This window comes from Oncorhynchus mykiss, chromosome 8 (assembly GCF_013265735.2).
Source record: "Oncorhynchus mykiss isolate Arlee chromosome 8, USDA_OmykA_1.1, whole genome shotgun sequence".
NCBI classification, from domain to species: domain Eukaryota; kingdom Metazoa; phylum Chordata; class Actinopteri; order Salmoniformes; family Salmonidae; genus Oncorhynchus; species Oncorhynchus mykiss.
The window spans coordinates 82236678-82259623 of record NC_048572.1 but is presented as its reverse complement, the minus strand read 5'-3'; the positions used below and the strand labels follow the sequence as shown (position 1 = coordinate 82259623).

At 43.4% G+C, this 22946-nt stretch overlaps 1 protein-coding gene across 1 annotated transcript; it reads right to left on the bottom strand.

The window, feature by feature from the left end:
• Positions 1-7244: 7244 nt before the first annotated feature.
• On the bottom strand, positions 7245-21908 carry LOC110530764 (SLAM family member 5). The gene is made up of 5 exons (XM_021614022.2): positions 21795-21908; positions 20123-20425; positions 19700-19978; positions 19386-19502; positions 7245-9430 (listed from the first exon to the last, which is right to left on the bottom strand). Exons 1-4 carry the CDS (start codon positions 21847-21849, stop codon positions 19399-19401), a joined length of 741 nt encoding a protein of 246 aa, XP_021469697.2. The 5' UTR covers positions 21850-21908; the 3' UTR covers positions 7245-9430; positions 19386-19398.
• Between the last annotated feature and the right edge of the window lie 1038 nt (positions 21909-22946).

The window sequence follows — 22946 nt, the reverse complement described above, 5'->3', positions numbered from 1 at the left end:
AAACGTCCCACCTGACCAACATCCAGTGAAAGTGCCAAATTCAAACAACAGAAATCTCATAATTAAAATTCCTCAAACATACATGTATTATAAACCATTTTAAAGATACACTTGTTGTTAATCCCACCACAGTGTCCGATTTCAAAAAGGCTTTACGACAAAAGCATACCATGCGATTATGTTACCCATGTCTGCACCTACTCACAAAAAAACACAGCCATTTTTCCAGCCAAAGAGAGGAGTCACAAAAAGTAGAAATAGAGATAAAATGAATCACTAACCTTTGATGATCTTCATCAGATGGCACTCATAGGACTTCATGTTACACAATACATTCATGTTTTGTTCGATAAAGTGCATATTTATATCCAAAAATCTCAGTTACATTGGCGCGTTAAATTCAGTAATGTGTTGCTTCCAAAACACCCGGTGATTTTGCAGAGAGCCACATCAATTTACAGAAATAGTCATCATAAACTTTAACATAAGATACAAGTGTTATGCACAGAATTAGAGATATACTTTTCCTTAATGCAACCACTGTGTCAGATTTTTTTTTTTTATCGGAAAAAGCAAACCACGCAATAATCTGAGTACAGCGCTCAGACAACATGTAACGGTTTTCTTCAGTCTCCTCCTCTGATGAAGAGGTAGAACAAGGATCGGACCAAAATGCAGCGTGTAGATTGCGATCCATGTTTTAATGAACAAACGTAAAACACGAATCAATGCAAACACTACAAAATAAAGAACGTGATGAACGTAACGAAAACCTAAAACAGCCTATCTGGTGAAAAACACATAGACAGGAACAATCACCCACAAACACACAGTGAAACCCAGGCTACCTAAATATGGTTCCCAATCAGAGACAATGACGAACACCTGCCTCTGACTGAGAACCATATCAGGCTGAACATAGAAATAGACAAACAAGACATGAAACATAGAATGCCCACTCAGATCACACCCTGACCAATCAAAACATAGAAAATACAAAGTAAACTATGGTCAGGGCGTGACAGTACCCCCCCCCCAAGGTGCGGACTCCGGCCGCAAAACCTGAACCTATAGGGGAGGGTCTGGGTGGGCATCTGTCCGCGGTGGCGGCTCTGGCGCTGGACGTGGACCCCACTCCATGACAGTTTTAATCCCCCTCCTAAACGTCCCTAAATAGGTTACCCACCACAATGATAACATGGGACAGAGGGACAGCTCGGGACAGAGGTAACTCGGGACAGATGGGTAGCTCAGCACTGAGAGGAAGCTCAGCACTGAGAAGAAGCTCAGCACTGAGAGGAAGCCCAGGCAGGTAGTAGAAACTACCAGAACCTGGCTGGCTGGCGGTTTCAGCAGATCCTGGTCGACTAGCAGATCTGGAAGAATCTGGTCGACTGGCGGATCTGGGAGAATCTGGTCGACTGGCGGATCTGGGAGAGTCTGGTCGACTGGCAGATCTGGAAGAGTCTGGTCGACTGGCAGATCTGGAAGAGTCTGGTCGACTGGCAGATCTGGAAGAGTCTGGTCGACTGGCAGATCTGGAAGAGTCTGGTCGACTGGCAGATCTGGAAGAGTCTGGACGACTGGCAGATCTGGAAGAGTCTGGTCGACTGGCAGATCTGGAAGAGTCTGGACGACTGGCAGATCTGGAAGAGTCTGGTCGACTGGCAGATCTGGAAGAGTCTGGTCGACTGGCAGATCTGGAAGAGTCTGGTTGACTGACAGCTCTGGCTGCTCCGTGCTGACTGGCTGCTCCATGCTGACTGGCAGCTCTGGCTGCTCCATGCTGACTGGCTGCTCCATGCTGACTGGCAGCTCTGGCTGCTCCATGCTGACTGGCTGCTCTGGCTGCTCCATGCTGACTGGCTGCTCCGGCTGCTCCATGCTGACTGACTGCTCCATGCTGACTGGCGGCCCTGGCTGCTCCATGCTGACTGGCGGCCCTGGCTGCTCCATGCTGACTGGCGGCCCTGGCTGCTCCATGCTGACTGGCGGCCCTGGCTGCTCCATGCTGACTGGCGGCCCTGGCTGCTCCATGCTGACTGGCGGCCCTGGCTGCTCCATGCTGACTGGCGGCCCTGGCTGCTCCATGCTAACTGGCAGCTCTGGTGGCTCCTTGCAGACTGGCAGCTCTGGCGGCTCCTTGCAGACTGGCAGCTTTGGCGGCATCCTGCAGAAAGGCAGCTCTGGCGGCTCCTTGCAGACTGGCAGCTCCTTGCAGACTGGCAGCTCTATGCAGACTGGCAGCTCCATGCAGACTGGCAGCTCCATGCAGACTGGCAGCTCCTTGCAGACTGGCAGCTCCTTGCAGACTGGCAGCTCTATGCAGACTGGCAGCTCCTTGCAGACTGGCAGCTCTATGCAGACTGGCAGTTCTGAACAGGCGGGAGACTCCGGCAGCGCTGTAGAGAAGGAAGGCTCTAACAGCGCTAAACAGGCGGGAGACTCCGACAGCGCTGGAGAGGAGGAAGGCTCTGGCAGCGCTGGACAGGCGAGGCGCACTGTAGGCCTGATGCGTGGTGCTGGCACTGGTGGTACTGGGCCGAGGACACGCACAGGAAGCCTGGTGCGGGGAGCTGCTACCGGAGGGCTGGGGTGTGGAGGTGGTACTGGAAAAACCGGACCGTGCAGGCGCACTGGAGCTCTTGAGCACCGAGCCTGCCCAACCTTACCTGGTTGAATACTCACGGTCGCCCTGCCAGTGCGGCGAGGTGGAATAGCCCGCACTGGACTATGCAGGCGAACCGGAGACACTGAGCGCAAGGCTGGTGCCATGTAAACCGGCCCAAGGAGACGCACTGGGGACCAGCTGCGTAGAGCCGGCTTCATGGCATTAGGCTCGACGCTCAATCTAGCCCGGCAGACACGCGGAGCTGGAATATACCGCACCGGGCTATGCACCCGCACTGGAGACACCGTGCGCACCACTGCATAACACGGTGCCTGTCCGGTCTCTCTAGCCCCCCGGTAAGCACAGGGAGTCTGCCCAGGTCTCCTACCTGGCGTAGCCATACTCCCTGTTAGCCCCCCCCCAAGAAATTTTTGGGGCTGCCTCTCAGGCTTCCATCCGCTACGTCGTGCTGCCTCCTCATATCTGCGCCTCTCAGCTTTCGCCGCCTCCAGTTCTTCCTTGGGGCGGCGATATTCTCCAGGCTGAGCCCAGGGTCCTTTACCGTCCAGTTCTTCCTCCCATGTCCATTTCTCCAGGTGGTGCAGCCTCTCCCACTGCAGCTGCTCCTGCTGCTGCTGCCTCTGTTCCTTCTCCTGCTGCACCTTGGTGCGGCTACACTCCCCTGGTTTAGCCCAGGGTCCTCTCCCGTCGAGGATTTCCTCCCATGTCCAGAAATCCTTACTATATATCTCCTCTTTTCGCTGCTGTTGCTGCCTGTTGACACGCTGCTTGGTCCGTTGGTGGTGGGTGATTCTGTAACGGTTTTCTTCAGTCTCCTCCTCTGATGAAGAGGTAGAACAAGGATCGGACCAAAATGCAGCGTGTAGATTGCGATCCATGTTTTAATGAACAAACGTAAAACACGAATCAATGCAAACACTACAAAATAAAGAACGTGATGAACGTAACGAAAACCTAAAACAGCCTATCTGGTGAAAAACACATAGACAGGAACAATCACCCACAAACACACAGTGAAACCCAGGCTACCTAAATATGGTTCCCAATCAGAGACAATGACGAACACCTGCCTCTGACTGAGAACCATATCAGGCTGAACATAGAAATAGACAAACAAGACATGAAACATAGAATGCCCACTCAGATCACACCCTGACCAATCAAAACATAGAAAATACAAAGTAAACTATGGTCAGGGCGTGACACAACAAATCAAGAGCCATACAGATTCCGCCAGATTGGAGTCAACAGAAGTCAGAAATAGCGTTATAAATATTCACTTACCTTTGATGATCTTCATCAGAATGCACTCCCAGGAATCCCAGTTCCTCCTTTTGTTAGCGCGTTCAGTTTACAAATCCAAACTCACGACGCGCAGGCAGGTCCAGGCGAAAGTTCAGAAGAAAAGTCATATTGCAGTTCGTAAAAACATGTCAAACGATGTATAGAATCAATCTTTAGGATGTTTTTATCTTCAATAATGTCTTCAATAATGATTAAATCTTCAATAATGTTCCATCCAGAGAATTCCTTAGTCTTCCGAAATGTAAAGCTAACTCTCATGTGAACGCGCGTCATCAGCTCATGCCACTCTGGCAGACACCTGGCTCAAAGAGCCCTCATTCCCCCTTCCTCTATAGTGGAAGCATCGAACAAGGTTCTTAAGACTGTTGACATCTAGTGGAAGCCTTAGGAAGTGCAATATGACCCCACAGACACTGTCTATTCGATAGTCTAAGACTTGAAAAACTACAAACCTAACTGACTTGCCTAGTTAAATAAAAAATAAAAAATTAGATTGGTATTTTCCGTCAGCAGGGAAATGCTGACCAGTTTTATCCAGTTTGCAAAATGTTTATGACATTTCAATGGTGGTTATTTCTGCACCTCCCTTGACTGCATCTAATGTGTTTAGATGTCCTCTCTGTCATGGCTCTAATACACGCCCTCTATTAATAATTTTCCAAGATAGTGATACCCACTTCCCCAGTGAGTAGTAATGGTATTTGTGCCTCTTAATTGGTCACAGTACCTGTAATGTCTTATACCAGTGTCATGCTTCAAATATCACTGTTGTTGACAACATACATTACCAACATTATTCACAGTTGTCTTCCCATTTCCACATAATCTGTCATAAACAAGCCTAAGATCACCAATGTGCCATGCCAAGCGTCAGCTGGAGTGGTGTAAAGCTTGCCACCATTGGACTTTGGAGAAGTGGAAACGCGTTCTGTGGAGTGATGAATCACGCTTCACCATCTGTCAGTCCGACGGATTAATCTGGGTTTGGCGGATGCCAGGAGAACACTACCTGCCCGAAATGCATAGTGGCAACTGTAAAGTTTGGTTTGGGCCCTTAGTTACAGTGGGAAATCTTAACGCTACAGCATAAAATTACATTCTAGACGATTCTGCGCTTCCAACTTTGTGGCAACACTTTCGGGAAAGCCTTTTCCTGTTTCAGCATGACAATGCTCCCGTGCACAAAGCGAGATCCGTACAGAAATGGTTTGTCGAGATCGGTGTAGAAGAACTTGACTGGCCTGCACAGAGCCCTGACCTCAACCCCATCGAACACCTTTGGGATTAATTGGAATGCCGACTGCGAGCCAGGCCTAATCGCCCAACATCAGTGCCCAACTTCACTAATGCTATTGTGGCTGAATGGAAGTAAGTCAGCAATTTTCTAACATCTAGTGGAAGGCCTCCCTGGAAGAGTGGAGGCTATTGTTGCAGAAAAAGGGGGACCAAGTCCATATTCATGCCCATGATTTTGGATTGAGATGTCCACTTAATTTGTAGTGTGTATATAGACTATTCGAAGAGGAATGCTGAATGTTAAATACATCAGCCAATAGCACTCACGGGGTGTTTGAAAGAAGAGAACACGCGATGGCGGTAGGCTATTGCAGTCATCTATTCAGACCCATAACCATTCAATACTTGTGAAGAGAAGTGATAGTTGTCAGCATCTTATACTAGTCCCATATTATTAATCATTATTCATTACACTGATGAAGATAAGGACAACGAAACGTATTTCATTTAACTGTTGAAAGCAAAGAAGGATTGAAGCAACAATAGAGATTTAAAGGAGACACGCTAATGCACACGTCGCACAACATTGGGGGAAATATTACTAAAGGTATTTACATGTCAGCCTGCTAATTATAAAAATGTATAATAGGCCCTATTATATTTCTAAATTAAAATCAAATTTGATAGCTTATAATTGTAACTTTGTAGGCGGCATGTGTTGCACCAGAATCACATGTTCTCTCCCTGCTTCATGGTTTGAATGAGGTCCGTAATTCCAGTCCATATAATACAATACAGTAATACAATCTACACTCAAAGATTACTGAAGATGTTCCATTTATTTACCCAAGAGAGCATAGCTATATCTATGGGTGTCACGAGTCCGACCGAGGGTGTTTCCCTTTCCCGGGCAGGTGGCGCTCGGCGGTCGTCGTCACCGGCCTATTAGCTGCCACTGATTGTTTTTCCTTCCCCTCCTTGTATGTTGAGTGGTAGCACCTGTGAATGTTTAATTAGTTTGTCTTTATTAGACAGCCGGCCCGCCTGGTTGTTGTGCGGGATTATTTCTATGTAAACCTTCGGCTCTGTGGTATAGGCACGTGTTAGTGTCCGGTCGGGATTGTTTCCCATTGTACATTTTGATTCCCTGTGTTTTGGGAACGTAACGTTTTTGTGAGCACCCTGTGGTGCATTGGTGCGATTAAAAGACACGCAGCATTGAACTCTTTGTCTCCTGCATTTGACTCCACACCCACGACACCCGGAGCATTACAATGGGCTTTTCTGTTGTACGTAATGTGCGGTAGCCTACACAGTATATTATAGGCTATGCATTGGATAACAACAGAATCATTTGGGCTTTTCTCTGGCTTGGGCTCTTAAAGGCTCATCAGGCCTCATGCCGATCAAAGCGCTAATCAAATCCACACGTATTTACATATTTATAATGCTTTAGAATGACACTTCTGGAAAAGTTATTTGTTCTCGGAATGGAACATACGTGAAATACAATTATTTTTTTCTGGATTTTTTTCTCATTTTGTCTGTCATAGTTGAAGTGTACCTATGATGAAAATTACAGGCCTCTCTCATCTTTTTAAGTGGGAGAACGTGGACAATTGTTGGCTGACTAAATACTTTTTTGCCCCACTGCCCCATCTTTAATAATGATTCATATTGAAAGTAAGAGCACACATTATTGTAGGAACTATGCACATTACAGGAACTGTAAACTCAGGGTTAATTGTTGAAGTGTTGAAGTGTCTAGCAGGTCAATTCCATTTCTATTCCAGTTAATTTCAATGCTTTTCAATTAGGAGAATTAGGAATTGGAATTTGGTTTACTCTATGTATTGACTGGAATTGAAATGGAAGTGTCCAAACCCTTTTGTCTGACGTGCTGGACTAGAGGAACTGTAACATAATGTCTAACTGTTGTAACCCAGTGACTCCCCCTGCTGGCGTGGAAGATCCTCCTGGTGTCTGTGAGGCTGGTCATCATGATCTCTGCTGTCATCACCCTCTACATCAGGGATACATTCTACAAACAACACTGATTTAAGCCCACGAGTGACAGAATTATGTTTATTGTATTTTTACAATTGACAGGGCTTCCCACAGTGACGATATTATTTACAATGTTTAATTTTTATTTGTTACCTTTATTTAACTAGGCAAGTCAGTTAAGAACAAATTCTTATTTTCAATGACGGCCTAGTTAACAATGGGTTAACTGCCTGTTCAGGGGCAGAATGACAGATTTGTACCTTGTCAGCTCGGGGATTTGAATTTGCAACCTTTCGACTGCTAATCCAACACTCTAACCACTAGGCTACCCTGCCGCCCCATACAGCAGCAGATAGTATAATCATGAGATTAATAATTATGTTCCTTTTTATGTAACAATGTACACAGAAACAGAAGGATGTTGCCTGCACATGTAAACCAGATTGGGTAATTTAAAACGTTTAAAAAAATATTTACTTTTTCTTTTCATTTGTTGCTATAAAAATAACATACCTTAGATATTCTTTTTTTATTTGTTATATTTTTTTAGGAAGTAGTTCTGAAAGTAACGCTCACAAGCCAAAAGTGGGACCTGAAAATTGCGTGCTACTCCAACAAATGTGCAGATATGTGTAACACTTCATTGCTCTCTCTCGCTCTGCTGTGTGTGTCTAGCTGTCACTCAAATGGCAAGGGGCTGAAGCTCATTGGCTGAAACTCGAATTTCTAGCGGGCTGGCGCACGTTGAGGTAAATGTAGGGAAAATGGTGCCGCACAGCTTCCAGACAACAGTTGCTTATTGAGGTAAAACGTTAATTCTGCGTATAGATTATGCATGTATGAACTACACATTGAAACATACAGCCCAAAGGAAAAAAACACTTACCAGTCGCCAAAGTACCGTAGCATGTCTTTAGCCTAATGTAAGATAGCATAGCATTTCAAGGCATATTATTAGGGCCTGCCATAATATAGCATTACATGACATAGTATAATGCACAGCATAACATGATATAAGAATATCTGACTATACAGTATCACATGTTTTTGGCTCATTTGTTTCTGATTAGTACCCACCATGATGAAAGTTTTGTTTCTGTTTAATACCGACCATTACACATTCTTTTTTTCTGATTAATACCCACTATGATAAATGATTTGTTTTTGTTTAATACCCATTAAGATGAATGATGTGTTTCTGTTTAATACCCACTATGATTAATGATTTGTTTCTGTTTAATACCCACTATGATTAATGATTTGTTTCTGTTTAATACCCACTATGATTAATGATTTGTTTCTGTTTAATACCCACTATGATGAATAATTTGAAATGTTCACTTATTTTTCTGTACTTTTACAGCATACTACCGTCATGATGGTTAAAAAAAATTTACAAGGGAAAAAAAAATATATTTAACATTTTCAAAGACAGCTGTGCTTACAGATGTAGGATCTTAATTTGACCAGTTTCTCACAGCAGGAAAATATCCTGAAGCATCAGGATTATGGGGATATAATGAATGAAAATGTTTGTGTAGGTTTTAGATTTTTTGTATTGGCAAATCAAGTTTGATATTTTAAAGTGTAAATTCCAAACTTTAGAAGCATTTTTAAACCTCGAATGCACTACAAGTTTGCATTTCCTGCAACAACAGTGTGGTCAAATTAAGATCCTTCATCTGTAGTTGATCGTTGTTTGGAAGAATATCCGAATTGTAGCACGATAGAAATGTAAAGGTCATTTCCGATTGAGCCGACATTTGCAGAGTTTACCGATGCAGTCCCCACACAAGCAGGTACATTGCCTTTAAATTTCAATCACGCTACAGCACAGATATTACGCGGTCTTAGGCCAAGATTCAATTTGATCATGGTTTGTCAGCTATGTACATTTAAACACAATTTCCCGACTGAACTGAATTGAATGTTTTCTCAGTGAACGCGGGAACATTGCCTTCAAAGGTGTATAGCTGACAAAAAGCTATGTGATAGAATCCTGGTCTAAGATGATGTTAAAATTCCTGATTATTGTTTGCTTCTCTTTTTCCCCCACCATACAGTAGCATTTAAACTCTCAGGCATGGTCATGGAGGTCATGGGGAAGTCCTCAGGTGGAGACTGGTCTCCCATCATGGTGGAATGGTTCATAGGCTGGGGTTGGGGTAGTCCCACCATACTGTAGATGGAGGGTGATGCTGGACCTGGAGATTCCTGCTCTTCACCACCTACATGACTGTTACCTGGAGTCTGGAGAATAAAAACATACAGTAACATTTTCACTGTGAATTTATGAACGGTGACCCGGTTATAAAACAAGGTCATTAATCACCTCAAATCAATTAATTAAATATTTCTCAGTGGTTCAATGCTCTATAATATAAGAAATTAACATGAATTTCTCAGCATTTTAGAATGTATACATTTTCCACTAACTGCATTTTTAAAAATGGCATCAACAATGACACAGTATCAGTGGTGTTAAATATATATGGTATCTTACCCTGAATATAGCATACTCTGTGATTATAATTTCCACTTTGTCACCTTTAAATCAACTACATAAAAATACAATAAAATGAGCTATGAATATAAATAATGTGAAATTACTACATCCTGTTTTCAACCGTTTTCACAAAAGTTTAATTAATATAATGTGTTAACTTTCAGTCGCTCACGAGGTATAACATACTAGGGAGTCAACGACCAATGATTTATCTGTGATTTATTTCGAATTCAAGGCACACTTAACCAGCATGGCTACCACAGCACTCTGCAGCGATACGCCATCCAATCTGATTGCGCTTAGTAGGACAATCATTTGTTTTTCAACAGGACACCAACAAACCTCCAGGCGGAGTACGGGCTATTTGATCAAGAAGGAGAGTGATGGAGTGGGGCATCAGATGACCTGGCCTCCACAATCACCTGACCTCAACCCAATTGAGATGGTTTGGGATGAGTTAGACTGCAGAATGAAGGAAAAGCAGACAACAAGTGCTCAAAATATGTGGGAATTTCTTGTATGCGGATGACTCAACACTATACGCGTCAGCTACTACAGCAACTGAAATGACTGCACCCCTTAACAAAGAGCTGCAGTTCGTTTCAGAATGGGTAGCAAGGAATAAGTTAGTCCTAAATATTTCCAAAACTAAAAGCATTGTATTTGGGACAAATCATTCACTAAACCCTAAACCTCCTTCAACTATGCTGCTGTGATCAGAGAGAGGTTGTAAATTCCTGAGAAGACCCTGCCTACATGGCCACATAGTATAAGAGGCAGAGTAAATGTTCATGGAGCACAAAGGAATTTCTTCCAACTCACAGAACTTGAGGTACGAACAAATGTCATGTTCCGGAGAAAGTATAAAAGATCGGTGAAGAATCCAGCTACGAACTGGTCCGTTTGTTACAACTTGGGGAAGCTCATGGGAGACGGTGTGGCCACATTACCATGACGCTGTTTATATAATAGCCTCAGATATGAGGTTTACATCTAATTGTTGTATAAGATGAATGAGTGAGTATGATACTGTTTACACAATTGTACAATGTGATTTTGGACTGTTTAATGAAGGAAAACTCAAAAAGGGGATTGGAGTTAACTAAATCAGAGGACCGCCCCTGAGCCCAGTTAGGGTCAGGCGTCCTGGGACAGCCCTTTTCTGCCATTCCGAATAAAACCCAACTTTGAGAAATTATCACCAGACCATGTTTTTCTCCATTGGGGGAGGACAAAGGTTGCAGACCATTGCTGAACCTTTTAACCATACCACGTGGTCAAACTCTTAGACTATCGATACCGACAGAATAAGAACAAGTCTTTGATATTAATTACTAGTCTGCAGCTAGGAATTCGGTATCATTGAACGCGAAGAACGACAACCGCCGAAACATTCATTCTGTAACAAATGAATGAATGTCACTCTGAACTATCCCCAATAACCTAGACAGAGAGAGGGAGAGAGACGGACAATTCTACAAAAGAAACAAACTTTTCACCAGCAATCAAGACGACACACTGAGCGTAAATATATTGATTGATTGCAATTGTTCCCGAATGAGTGAGCGTTCATGTGCAAAGGATTAACATTTCAATTATTATAATTATCACTCTGTAATGACTTCTTAGTCGACCCCCACTTCCCTTTTGTCTAACAAGCCGCCATGCCGGTTCAGCCCACTAGGGCACATTCTCCTATCATTTCTTGTAACCATATTTACTGTTTGTTTATGCATTTCTGTGAATTGACAATTGATTTATGGATGATTCATAGTGAAGACTGGGTTTGTGCAGATAACCAACAATTTACGACGTTTGAAATGAGACTAACGTGAGGTAAAGTAAATAATTCATTAATTCAAAGACTAATTGATCAGATCAAATATCTGAAAAGTCATTTTAGGAAATGCCCTGACTTCCTAGTTAATTACATGTGCATGATTAATCAGTTGATCGCGTAATACTAATTACAGAGAATCTTTGATAAAAACTACAAGTCTTCAATTTAATAATAGTAGAGACACGACAAGGTGGAGTAATGCTGGACTGTAAACTGTCATGGTCAAAACATATTGAAACAAAAGCGCTACTCTGTCTTCTTAACAACACTATCAACAAGGCAGGTCCTACAGGCCCTAGTTTAACAACACTATCAACAAGGTAGGTCCTACAGGCCCTGGTTTCTACCTTCTTAACAACACTATCAACAAGGCAGGTCCTACAGGCCCTGGTTTTGGTGCACCTGGACTACTGTTCAGTAGTGTGGTCAGGTGCCACAAAGAAGGATTTGTGAAAATTGCAGTTGGCTCAGAACAGGGCAGCACAGCTGGCCCTTAAAAGTACACGGAGAGCTAACGCTACTGACATGCATGTCAATCTCTCATGGCTCAAAGTGGAGAGAGATTGACTGCATCATTACTTGTCTTTGTAAGGTGTTGACATGCTAAAGATACTGAGCTGTCTGTTTAAAATACTAGCACACAGCTCAGACACCCAAGCATACCGCACAAGACATGCCACCAGAGGTCTCTTCACAGTCCCCAAGTCCAGAACAGATTGTGGGAGGCGCACAGTACTACATAGAAACATGACTACATGTGAAAAAGAAAGTGTGAAATATTCGGCAGACTGGTGGCATTACACATCTGGCTAAAAGTCACTTTTATCGACAACTTTAACACCTTCTGGAAACAGAAGATACTCTACAGGAATGACACATCCTGTTAGTTACCAAGTCCTCCATTCTGTAACAACATCCTGTTAGTTCCCCAGTCCTCCATTCTGTTAGTTACCCAGTCCTCCATTCTGTAACAACAGTCCATCCAAATCATCTTGACTCCTGGACTCTGTCCACGCATGTCTCGTCTGCGTTGAAACAATGACTGGTAAATGATCCAGGACCAGCTCAGTTAATCCCTACCATTGTGACAATGAGTTGTCATAATGCTGCATCAAATGTACGTGATCTTAGAGGCATTGGTAAACACAATGTAAGTCATTTAATGTATGTACCCCTAATTTCACCGAATACATCTGTTTATCCTACAGCTACTGTAAGCCGTAATCATGAGCCTATGAACCAGAGTTACACTGTTAGCACTGAGGCCATGTGCAATAGTAGGAAGACCACATTATGCAGCTCACCCTGCACTATCAGCTCTAATGTAAATAACGTGAGTAAGTCTACCTCTGGTAAGCTTCCCAGTAAAGCATTAAAAACAATCAAGCAACCCAGAAAAGTGCTAAAAATAGCCCATATTAAGAAACAAGGTCCATGAAGTCAATAACTTGCTTGTAGCAGATGACATTCATATTCATGAATGCCAACGGGGACGGTGTTGCAGTCTATATTCAGGACCACATTCCTGTAAAGCCTAGAGACGATCTAATGTTAAATACTGTTAAAGTAATATGGCTACAGGTTCATCTGTCCTCATCTAAAGCCCATTCTGGTGGGAAGCTGCTATAGATCACCAAGTGCTAACAGTCAGTATCTGGATAATATGTGTGAAATGATTGATAATGTATATGATATCAACAAAGAAATATATTTTCTGGGTGATTTAAATATTGACTGGCTATCATCAAGCTGCCCACTCAGGAAAAAACTTAACTGTAACCAGTGCCTGCAACCTGGATCAGGGTTGTCAGTCAACCTACCAGGGTAGTTACAAACAGCACAGGAATTAAGCCATCAACATGTATTGATCACATCTTTACTAATGCTGCAGAATTGTGCTTTATAGCAGTATCCAAATACATATGATGTAGTGATCACAATATAATAGCCATATCTAGGAAAACCAAAGTTTTCATCAACATGTATTGATCACATCTTTACTAATGCTGCAGAATTGTGCTTTATAGCAGTATCCAAATACATAGTGATCACAATATAATAGCCTAGGAAAACCAAAGTTTATACTGTATAAAAGGTCCTACAATACGTTTTGTAGTGATTCATATGTTGATGATCTGTGGTGATCTGTCTGTGGTGTTGTCACGCCCTGACCTACCGTTTAATGTCTCTATTTTGGTTTGGTCAGGGCGTGAGTTGGAGTGGGCATTCTATGTTTTGTGTTCTATGTTTTCTATTTCTTTGTGTTTGGCCGGGTATGGTTCTGCGCTCGAGTGCCAGTGCGCCTCCACGGCCCAGTGTATCCGGGCCGTATCCCAGCCTGGTGAGTCCTGTACTGGCTGTGTGTCGCCAGAGTCGCCCTCCAGCCCGGAGCTTCCAGAGTCGCCCCAGTCCGGGGCCCGCTACGAGGGTCCCCGCTCTAGAGGCGCCACCAGAGCACCAGAGCCGCCACCGCGGATAGATGCCCACCCAGACCCTCCCCCTTGTGGCCGGAGTACGCACCTTTGTGGGGGGGGGGGGGGGGTTGTGGGCATTCTATGTTTTGATGAGGCAAAGGTTGGTTAAGTCTGGCAGCCCAAATGATAGGCAAACTTTTTTACCTTTATTTAACCAGGCAAGTCAGTTAAGAACAAATTCTTATTTTCAATGACAGCCTAGTGGGCCTAGTGGGTTAACTGCCTGTTCAGGGGCAGAACGACAGGGGGGTTTGAACTCGCAACCTTCCGGTTACTAGTCCAACGCTCTAACCACTAGGCTACCCTGCCGCCCCATGTAACTAAATTAAAAAAATAAAATAAACCACACTATGAAACAAAGAGAAATGATATAAAGAATGACAGTAAAAAGCTTTGGGGCACCTTAAATGACATTTTGGGGAAAAAAGCCAACTCGGCTCCATCATTCATTGAATCAGATGGCTCATTCATCACAAAGTCCACTGATATTGCAAACTACTTTAATGACTTTATCATTGGCAAGATGAGCAAACTTAGGGATGACAGGCCAGCAACAAACGCTGACACTACACATCCAAGTATATCTGACCAAATTATGAAAGACAAGAATTGTACTTTTGAATTCCGTAAAGTCAGTGTGGACGAGGTGAAAAAATTATTGCTGTCTATCATCAACAATGACAAGCCACCAGGTTCTGACAATCAGGATGGAAAATTACTGAGGATAATAGAAGACGATATTGCCACTCCTATTTGACACATCTTCAATTTAAGCCTACTAGAGAGCTGTGCCCTCAGGCCTGGAGGGAAGCTAAAGTCATTCCGCTACCCAAGAATTGTAAAGCCCCCTTTACTGGCTAAAACTGTTACCAACTCTTAGTAAACTTCTAGAAAACATTTGGTTTGACCAGATACAATGGTATTTTACAGTAAACAAACTGACAACAGAATTTCAGCATGCTTATAGGGAAGAACACTCAACAAGTACAGCACTTACACAAATGACTGATGATTGGCTGAGAGAAATTGATGATAAAATGATTGTGGGGGCTGTCTTGTTAGACTTCAGTGCAGCTTTTGACATTATTGATCATAGTCTGCTGCTGGAAAAACGTATGTGTTTTGGCTTTAAACACCCTGCTATAATGTGGATAAGGAGTTACTTGTCTAACAGAACACAGAGGGTGTTCTTTAATGGAAGCCTCTCAAATATAATCCAGTTAGAATCAGGAATTCCCCAGGGCAGCTGTCTAGGCCCCTTGCTTTTTCCATTTTTACTAATGACATGCCACTGACTTTGAGTAAAGCCAGAGAGTCTATGTATGCGGATGACTCAACACTTTACATGTCAGCTATTACAGCGACTGAAATGACTGAAAACCCTCAAAAAAGAGCTGCAGTTAGTTTCAGAGTAGGTGGCAAGGAATAAGTTAGTCCTAAATATTTCTAAAACTGAAAGCATTGTATTTGGAACAAAACACTCAGTAAACCCGAAAAACCTCAACTAAATATTGGATAAATAATGTGGAAATTGAGCAAGTTGAGATGACTAAACTGATTGGAGTAACCCTAGATTGTAAACTGTCATGGTCAAAACATATTGATCGAATCAAATCCAACTTTATTTGCCACATGCACCGAATACAAGTGTAGACTTTACCGTGAAATGCTTACGAGCCCTTAACCAACAGTGCAGTTCAAGAAGAAGAAAATATTTACCAAGTAGGCAAAAACAAAAAGTAATAATTAAAAGTAACACAATAGGAATAAAATATAACGAGGCAATATACAGGGGGCACCGGTACCGAGTCAGTGTGCAGTACAGGCTAGTTGAGGTAATCTGTACATGTAGGTGGGGGCGAAGTGACTATGCATAGGTAACAAACAAACAGCGAGTAGCAGCAGTGTACAAGACAATCAGTGTACAAGACAAAAGGGTCAATGTAAATTGTGCGGTGGAGATTTTTATGAATTGTTCAGCAGTCTAATGGCTTGGGGGTAGAAGCTGTTGAGGAGCCTTTTGGTCCTAGACTTGGCGCTCTAGTACCGCTTGCTATGAGGTAGCAGAGAAAACAGTCTTTAACTTGGGTGACTGGAGTCTCTGACAATTTTATGGGCTTTCCTCTGACACCGCCTATTATATAGGTCCTGGATGGCAGGAAGCTTGGCCCCAGTGATGTACTGGCCCATTCGTACTACCCTCTTTAGCGCCTTACGGTCAGATGCCGAGCAGTTGCCATACCAGGCGGTGATGCAACCGGTCAGGATGCTCTCAATGGTGCAGCTGTAGAACCTTTTGAGGATCTGGGGACCCATGCCAAATCTTTTCAGTCTCCTGAGGGGGAAAAGGTTTTGTCATGCCCTCTTCACGACTGTCTTGGTATGTTTGGAACAAGATCAGTCATTGGTGATGTGGACACCAAGGAACATGAAGCTCTCAACCCGCTCCACTACAGCCCCGTCGATGTTAATGGGGGCCTGTTCAGACCACCTTTTCCTGTAGTCCACGATGAGCTCCTTTGTCTTGCTTACGTTGAGGGAGAGGTTGTTGTCCTGGCACCACACTGCCAGTTAACTGACCTCCTCCCTGTAGGCCGTCTCATCGTTGTCTGTGATCAGGCCTACCACTGTTGTGTCGTCAGCAAACTAAATGATGGTGTTGGAGTCATGTTTGCCCACACAGTCGTAGGTGAACAGGGAATACAGGAGGGGACTCGGTACACACCCCTGAGCGGCCACAGTGTTAAGGATCAGCGTGGCAGACGTATTGTTGCCTAGTCTTACCACCTGGGGGCGGCCCGTCAGGCAGTCCAGTATCCAGTTGCAGAGGGAAGTGTTTAGTGCGAGAGTCCTTAGCTTAGTGATGAGCTTCTTGGGCACTATGGTGTTGAACGCTGAGCTGTAGTCGATGAACAGTATTCTCACATAGGTGTTCCTTTTGTCCAGGTGAGAAAGGGCGGTGTGGAGTGCGATTGAGTTTGCGTCATCTGTGGATCTGTTGGATGCTGTTGATGTGAGCCATGACCAGCCTTTCAAAGCACTTCATGGCAACTGCTCCATGAGTGCCACGGGGCGGTAATCATTTAGGCAGGTTACTTTAGCTTCCTTGGGCACAGGGACTATGGTGGTCTGCTTGAAGGTTTACAGTCTCGGTCAGGGAGAGGTTGAAAATGTCAGTGAAGACACTTGACAGTTGGTCTGCACATGCTTTGAGTACACGTCCTAGTAATCCATCTGGCCCAGCGGCTTTGTGAATGTTGACCTATTTAAAGGTTTTGTTCACATCGGCTACCGAGAGAGTTATCAGACAGTCATCCAGAACAGCTGGTGCTCTTGTGCATACTTCAGTGTTGCTTGCCTCGAAGCGAGCAAAAAAGACATTTAGTAGCGAAGATTTAGTAGCTAAGATTTAGTAGCTAAGATGGGGAGCAGCCTGTCTATAATAAAGCGATACTCTGCCTTCTTAACAACACTATCAACAAAGCAGGTCCTAAAAGCCCTAGTTTTGTTGCACCTTGACTACTGTTCAGTCGTGTGGTCAGGTGCCACAAAAAAGGACTCAGGAAAATTGTAAATTGATCAAAACAGGGCAGCACGGCTGGCTCTTGGATGTACACAGAGAGCTAATATCGATAATATGCATGTCAATCTCTCCTGGCTAAAAGTGGAAGAGAGATTGACTTCATCACTACTTTTATATATGAGAGTCTGTCTAAACTACTGGCACACAGCTCGGACACCCATGCATACTGCACAAGACATGCCACAAGAGATCTCTTCACAGTCCCCACGACCAGAACAGACTATGGGAGGCACACTGTTCTACACAGAGCCATGACTACATGGACCTCTATTCCACATGAAGTACCTGACGCAAGCAGTAAAATTATATTTAAAAAACTGATTAAAAAAACCTTATGGAACAGCGGGGTCTGTGAAGCAACACAAACATTGGCACAGACACATGCATACAAGAACTACCCAGGAAGAGTAGCAGCTGCCTTGACAGCAGCTAATGGGGATCCATAAAAAAGTACAAATAACTCAGCAAACCTTTCACCCACACAACGCCAAACACATTGCGAGACCGGTTGGACGTACTGACAAATTCTCTACAATTACATTGGTGGACATTCCTGCAGTCAGCATGCCAATTGCACACTCCTCAACCTGAAACTTGATTTGTGGCATTGTGTTGTGTGACAAAACTGCACATTTTAGAGTGGCCTTTTATTGTCCCCTGCACAAGGTGCACCTGTGTAATGATCATGCTGTTTAATCAGCTTCTTGATATACCAAACCTGTCAGGTGGATGGATTATCTTGGAAACGGAGAAATGCTCACTAACAGGATGTAAACATATTTGTGCAAGGCATTTGAGAGAAAAAAACTTTTTGTGTGTATGGAAAATGTTGGGTCGTCATGGTTGATGTCAGGCAACATTTATTCGGTTTATCACAGTTTCCCTGTGGGTTTAAGCCTTTGGCTGCCTTGATGTGCTGCAGCAGACAGAACACATTTATCCGGGTTGCCACAATTCCCTGTGGGTTTGAGCATTGGGCTGCCGTGGCAGTGTGCGGGTACACCCTTCCAAGGTTACTGCAGGTGTCCTGTGGGTTTCAGTGACACTACTTGACACTAATGCAGTGCGCGTGCGTTTTACCAAGTCATGACTTGGTGTTCTGTTGTTTTGGACTTGCGGTTCCTTGTACGAGTTCTGACATTTTAGGCTCACAAAGTTAGTGTTATTCTTGGAACGGTGGGGTCTGGGGACTTGGGCTGCAGAGGCAGCGTGTCGGTATACATAACCGTGTTGTAGCAGGTTCTGGTTTGTTATATAGGGCTCTGACAGTTCAGGCCCCATGAGGTACTGACAATTCAGGCTTCTCTGGTAAGTATTAAGGTAGGGGGAAAAGGTGGTTTCTGTGACCCTTTTTGGATCCGGTGGAACCTGTGGGTGCTTGGGCGGGTCTCCTAGTTTGGTACCGTCTGAGCCGGCTTGGGGCTTGATTGTATGTCTGCATGTTTTATACCGAGTGACCGTCTGAAAGGGAATGTACAGTTATGAATATAAGTACTGTTCCCTGAAGGAGAGAATGTGGTATAACATATTTTGGCCTTGTGCAGTCAGGGGGTTTGGGCTTACTAAAGTGCTGTAATGAATTTTGGAAATGGATGCGAGCCCCGGTATTATAGCCAGAATTGTGGGGCTTCCGAGGGTGGGCTTGGCATCCATTGGCACGTTGGGCACGATTTCAGTTTGCTTCAGGTGAATAGGATTGGTTGTTGACTCTCCTGAGTATGTTATACCTCCTTCCCTACTCCAGGGAACCGTTTTATTCACAACTGTACGGTTTCTGTAATAAGCAAGAACAGTGAGCTTACCTTTATTTAGCTTTCACCAACCAATCAAGGCGCATCCAACAAAGATGATGATGACGTGGATGATGGGACCTGGCATCCCGACTGTGACAGCGTAGTTATGGTCCTCCTTGTCCCGCTCTGGTTTTGGAATTACAATGACATCAAAATCTAAACGTCAACATACGTCAGCATATAACATCTAGTCTAGTGTGTGTGTGTGTGTGTGTGTGTGTGTGTGTGTGTGTGTGTGTGTGTGTGTGTGTGTGTGTGAGTGTGTGTGTGTGTGTGTGTGTGAGCGTGTGTGTGTGCACGGTGTTTGTATAAATCTGTCTTACCTTTTTCCAGACAAATTGTTTTGATCTCCTTGGTGTCGTTGGCCCAGCTGACTTGGTTGCTGTGGTTACAGATGATGGAACCCCCTGCCACATAGACAGAGAGCAGGGGGACAGTGGTTGTCTCAGCCCTTCTTCTCTCTCCTCCCACCTGAGAGCAGGTGCTGCTGTTACAGCTGGAGTTGACAGAGGTGTTCTGACCTCTGCAGGCCACAGTCACGTTACAGGTGCCATTGATGGAGGAGACAGAGTCCACTGTCAGGACTGGAGGCTCAACTCTCTCTGAAAACAAATATAATTCCTTTATTGTTTGTTTATTAACCTGAGTACATGAGCTAGAGTCCCAATGAATATGCATTTAACCTGTACACCATGTTTAGCTTGTTTAATTAAACTGTGAAAAAATAGAAAAACTGTCAGACATACCTTGGACTTTTATCAAGTATTTAGCAACGTTTCTGTCATTGTTACCAGTCACTACTGCTTCATAAAGTCCACTGTCTTCTTCCTGGAGGTTCTTCAGTAGCAGAGAGAAGTCTTCCTCACTACATTCAGCCCTACCTCGGTACCTTTCAAAGGTAACTTTTGGGGGGTACTTTACAACATTGACTGATGTGTCAAACTTCCAATATAGCACATCAACATCTTCTTTCAGTTGAACATTTGTCTGGACATTCAGGCGAACATCCTGTCCCTTCAGCACAAACACAGAGGTCTCAGCACTGGGCTCTGAAATAAACACACAGAATACGTCATGTAAAAAAAGATGAAAAAGCCCATCAAACAATGTGACAAATACAGCAGTAGGATATATGAATTTAGCAACGCAACCTCTTAAAGGAATATGTGGAAATGGATTGTTTTTGCAAATAGCCAAACTGACTGACACATCGTAATGATCCAATTTGCAGGCTTGTAGTTTGGGCAGGAATGTTTCTATATGTGTCATGCCCTGACCTGAGAGAGCCTGTGTATTTCTCTATTTGGTGAGGTCAGGGTGTGATTTGGGTGGGCATTCTAGTTTTCTATTTCTTTGTTGGCCGGATATGGTTCCCAATCAGAGGCAGCTGTCTATCGTTGTCTCTGATTGGGAATCATACTTAGGCAGCCTGTTTTCCACCTGAGTTTGTGGGATCTTGTTTTTACACAGTAGCTGTAGAGCCCTGCAGAACTTTACGTTCCTTTATATTTGGTTGTTTTGTCGGTGTTTCAGCATTGCATATCATGAACACTTTCCACGCTGCGCTTTAGTCTAATTCATTCATCGACGGACGTAACAATACGCCCTATTTGCTAAACAGTTTAAATATTAACCCATTAATAAGATCAGCTGCCTTTAGATCAACAGAGTCACAACCTTTGTTACAAGTCATACAGAAGTACTTTTACAGCAAAGAACTAGGATATGATTGATACACACTATCAACTGTTCAGTATCAGAAACCGTTCAGTAAAATCAACATGATGAAGTATAACTACAGGAAGTACAACCTATTCTGCCAAAAAGCATAGATAACTTGGATGATATACATATGGGCACATATTTGTGGTTGATTCTTACAGACACATGTGAATACAAGTTGAGCTGTGCATTTCCGATAGTGAGAAGTTTTCTTGCTTCAAATGGCGTTGTTGCGTAGTTTCCTGTCAGTAACCTTCTTGTAACTGACACAGAACTTTTCCTCACAGTACGGTATACTATCACTATACTATCACAACCCAAAATGGTTGTATTACTCATTACTTGTAAACACGTGTATAGCTTCAACATGTGTTTAAAACTACAGTATCATCCAAAAATGTTGCCCTAAAGTTAATTACATATTTTCAATTTAAAAGTCAATGAATTACTTGAATGTGGTAAAGTTCAACACATCACAACACATGACTTAAAAGTTCAGTAAATCATATAATTTCCTTTTTCACCCACTGATTCGACCGGTTAGACAACCAGTACACTGGTTGGACTGGTTATAAGCAGAGTAATCAGTACAAATTATACTGCCTGTTACTTACTAACCTACTAATCAGATTATAGACATTTGTCTAATCAATATAATAAATATCACTATACAGATGTTTTAGAAAATGCTTTTACCTGCTTGATGGAGGAGAGTTAGTAGAATAGCGATGGGGAAACACAAGGTCGCCATACTTTGATAAATTACTAAACCTAAATGAGGAAGTATTGTCACATAGGCCTATACTTCCTCTTCCTCCAGTAGATTTTTACACCCATAACCGGAAGGTTAACACATTCTGTTTGCAATTTTTACAGGTTCCATGGCATTTGAAATTACTTGATAGATATTTATATAGGTACTGAAAATGCTCTCCAAACTCAGATGTTTGTGAAATTAAAGACGCGGTAGAATGTATTTTTAGCATGTTACAAATCAACTTGTGTAACTATAAGATTTGTTATAGCGTAATTATAGTATTTCCAACGCGTTTTTAACATGTACATTTCTGATAGGGCAGCCCTTACCAAATTACTGACACCCAAATAGGGGAGCCATGGGTTTCATTAACTAGCAGAAAACAAATAATTCAGTCGACGTTCATACCGGTCATAGATTATGGTGATATTGTCTATATGAATGCAGCTGCCACTGTATTGAAGTCATTGGACACTGTTTATCATAGCGCACTGCACTTTATTAAGGGCGACAGGTTCAGTACACCTCACTGTGCTTTATTAAGGGCGACAGGTTCAGTACACCTCACTGCACTTTATTAAGGGCGACAGGTTCAGTACACCTCACTGCACTTTATTAAGGTCGACAGGTTCAGTACACCTCACTGCACTTTATTAAGGGCGACAGGTTCAGTACACCTCACTGCACTTTATTAAGGTCGACAGGTTCAGTACACCTCACTGTGCTTTATTAAGAGCGACAGGTTCAGTACACCTCACTGCGCTTTATTAAGGGTGACAGGTTCAGTACACCTCACTGCACTTTATTAAGGGCGACAGGTTCAGTACACCTCACTGCACTTTATTAAGGGCGACAGGTTCAGTACACCTCACTGCACTTTATTAAGGGCGACAGGTTCAGTACACCTCACTGTGCTTTATTAAGGGCGACAGGTTCAGTACACCTCACTGCGCTTTATTAAGGGCGACAGGTTCAGTACACATCACTGTACTTTATTAAGGGCGACAGGTTCAGTACACCTCACTGCGCTTTATTAAGGGCGACAGGTTCAGTACACCTCACTGCACTTTATTAAGGTCGACAGGTTCAGT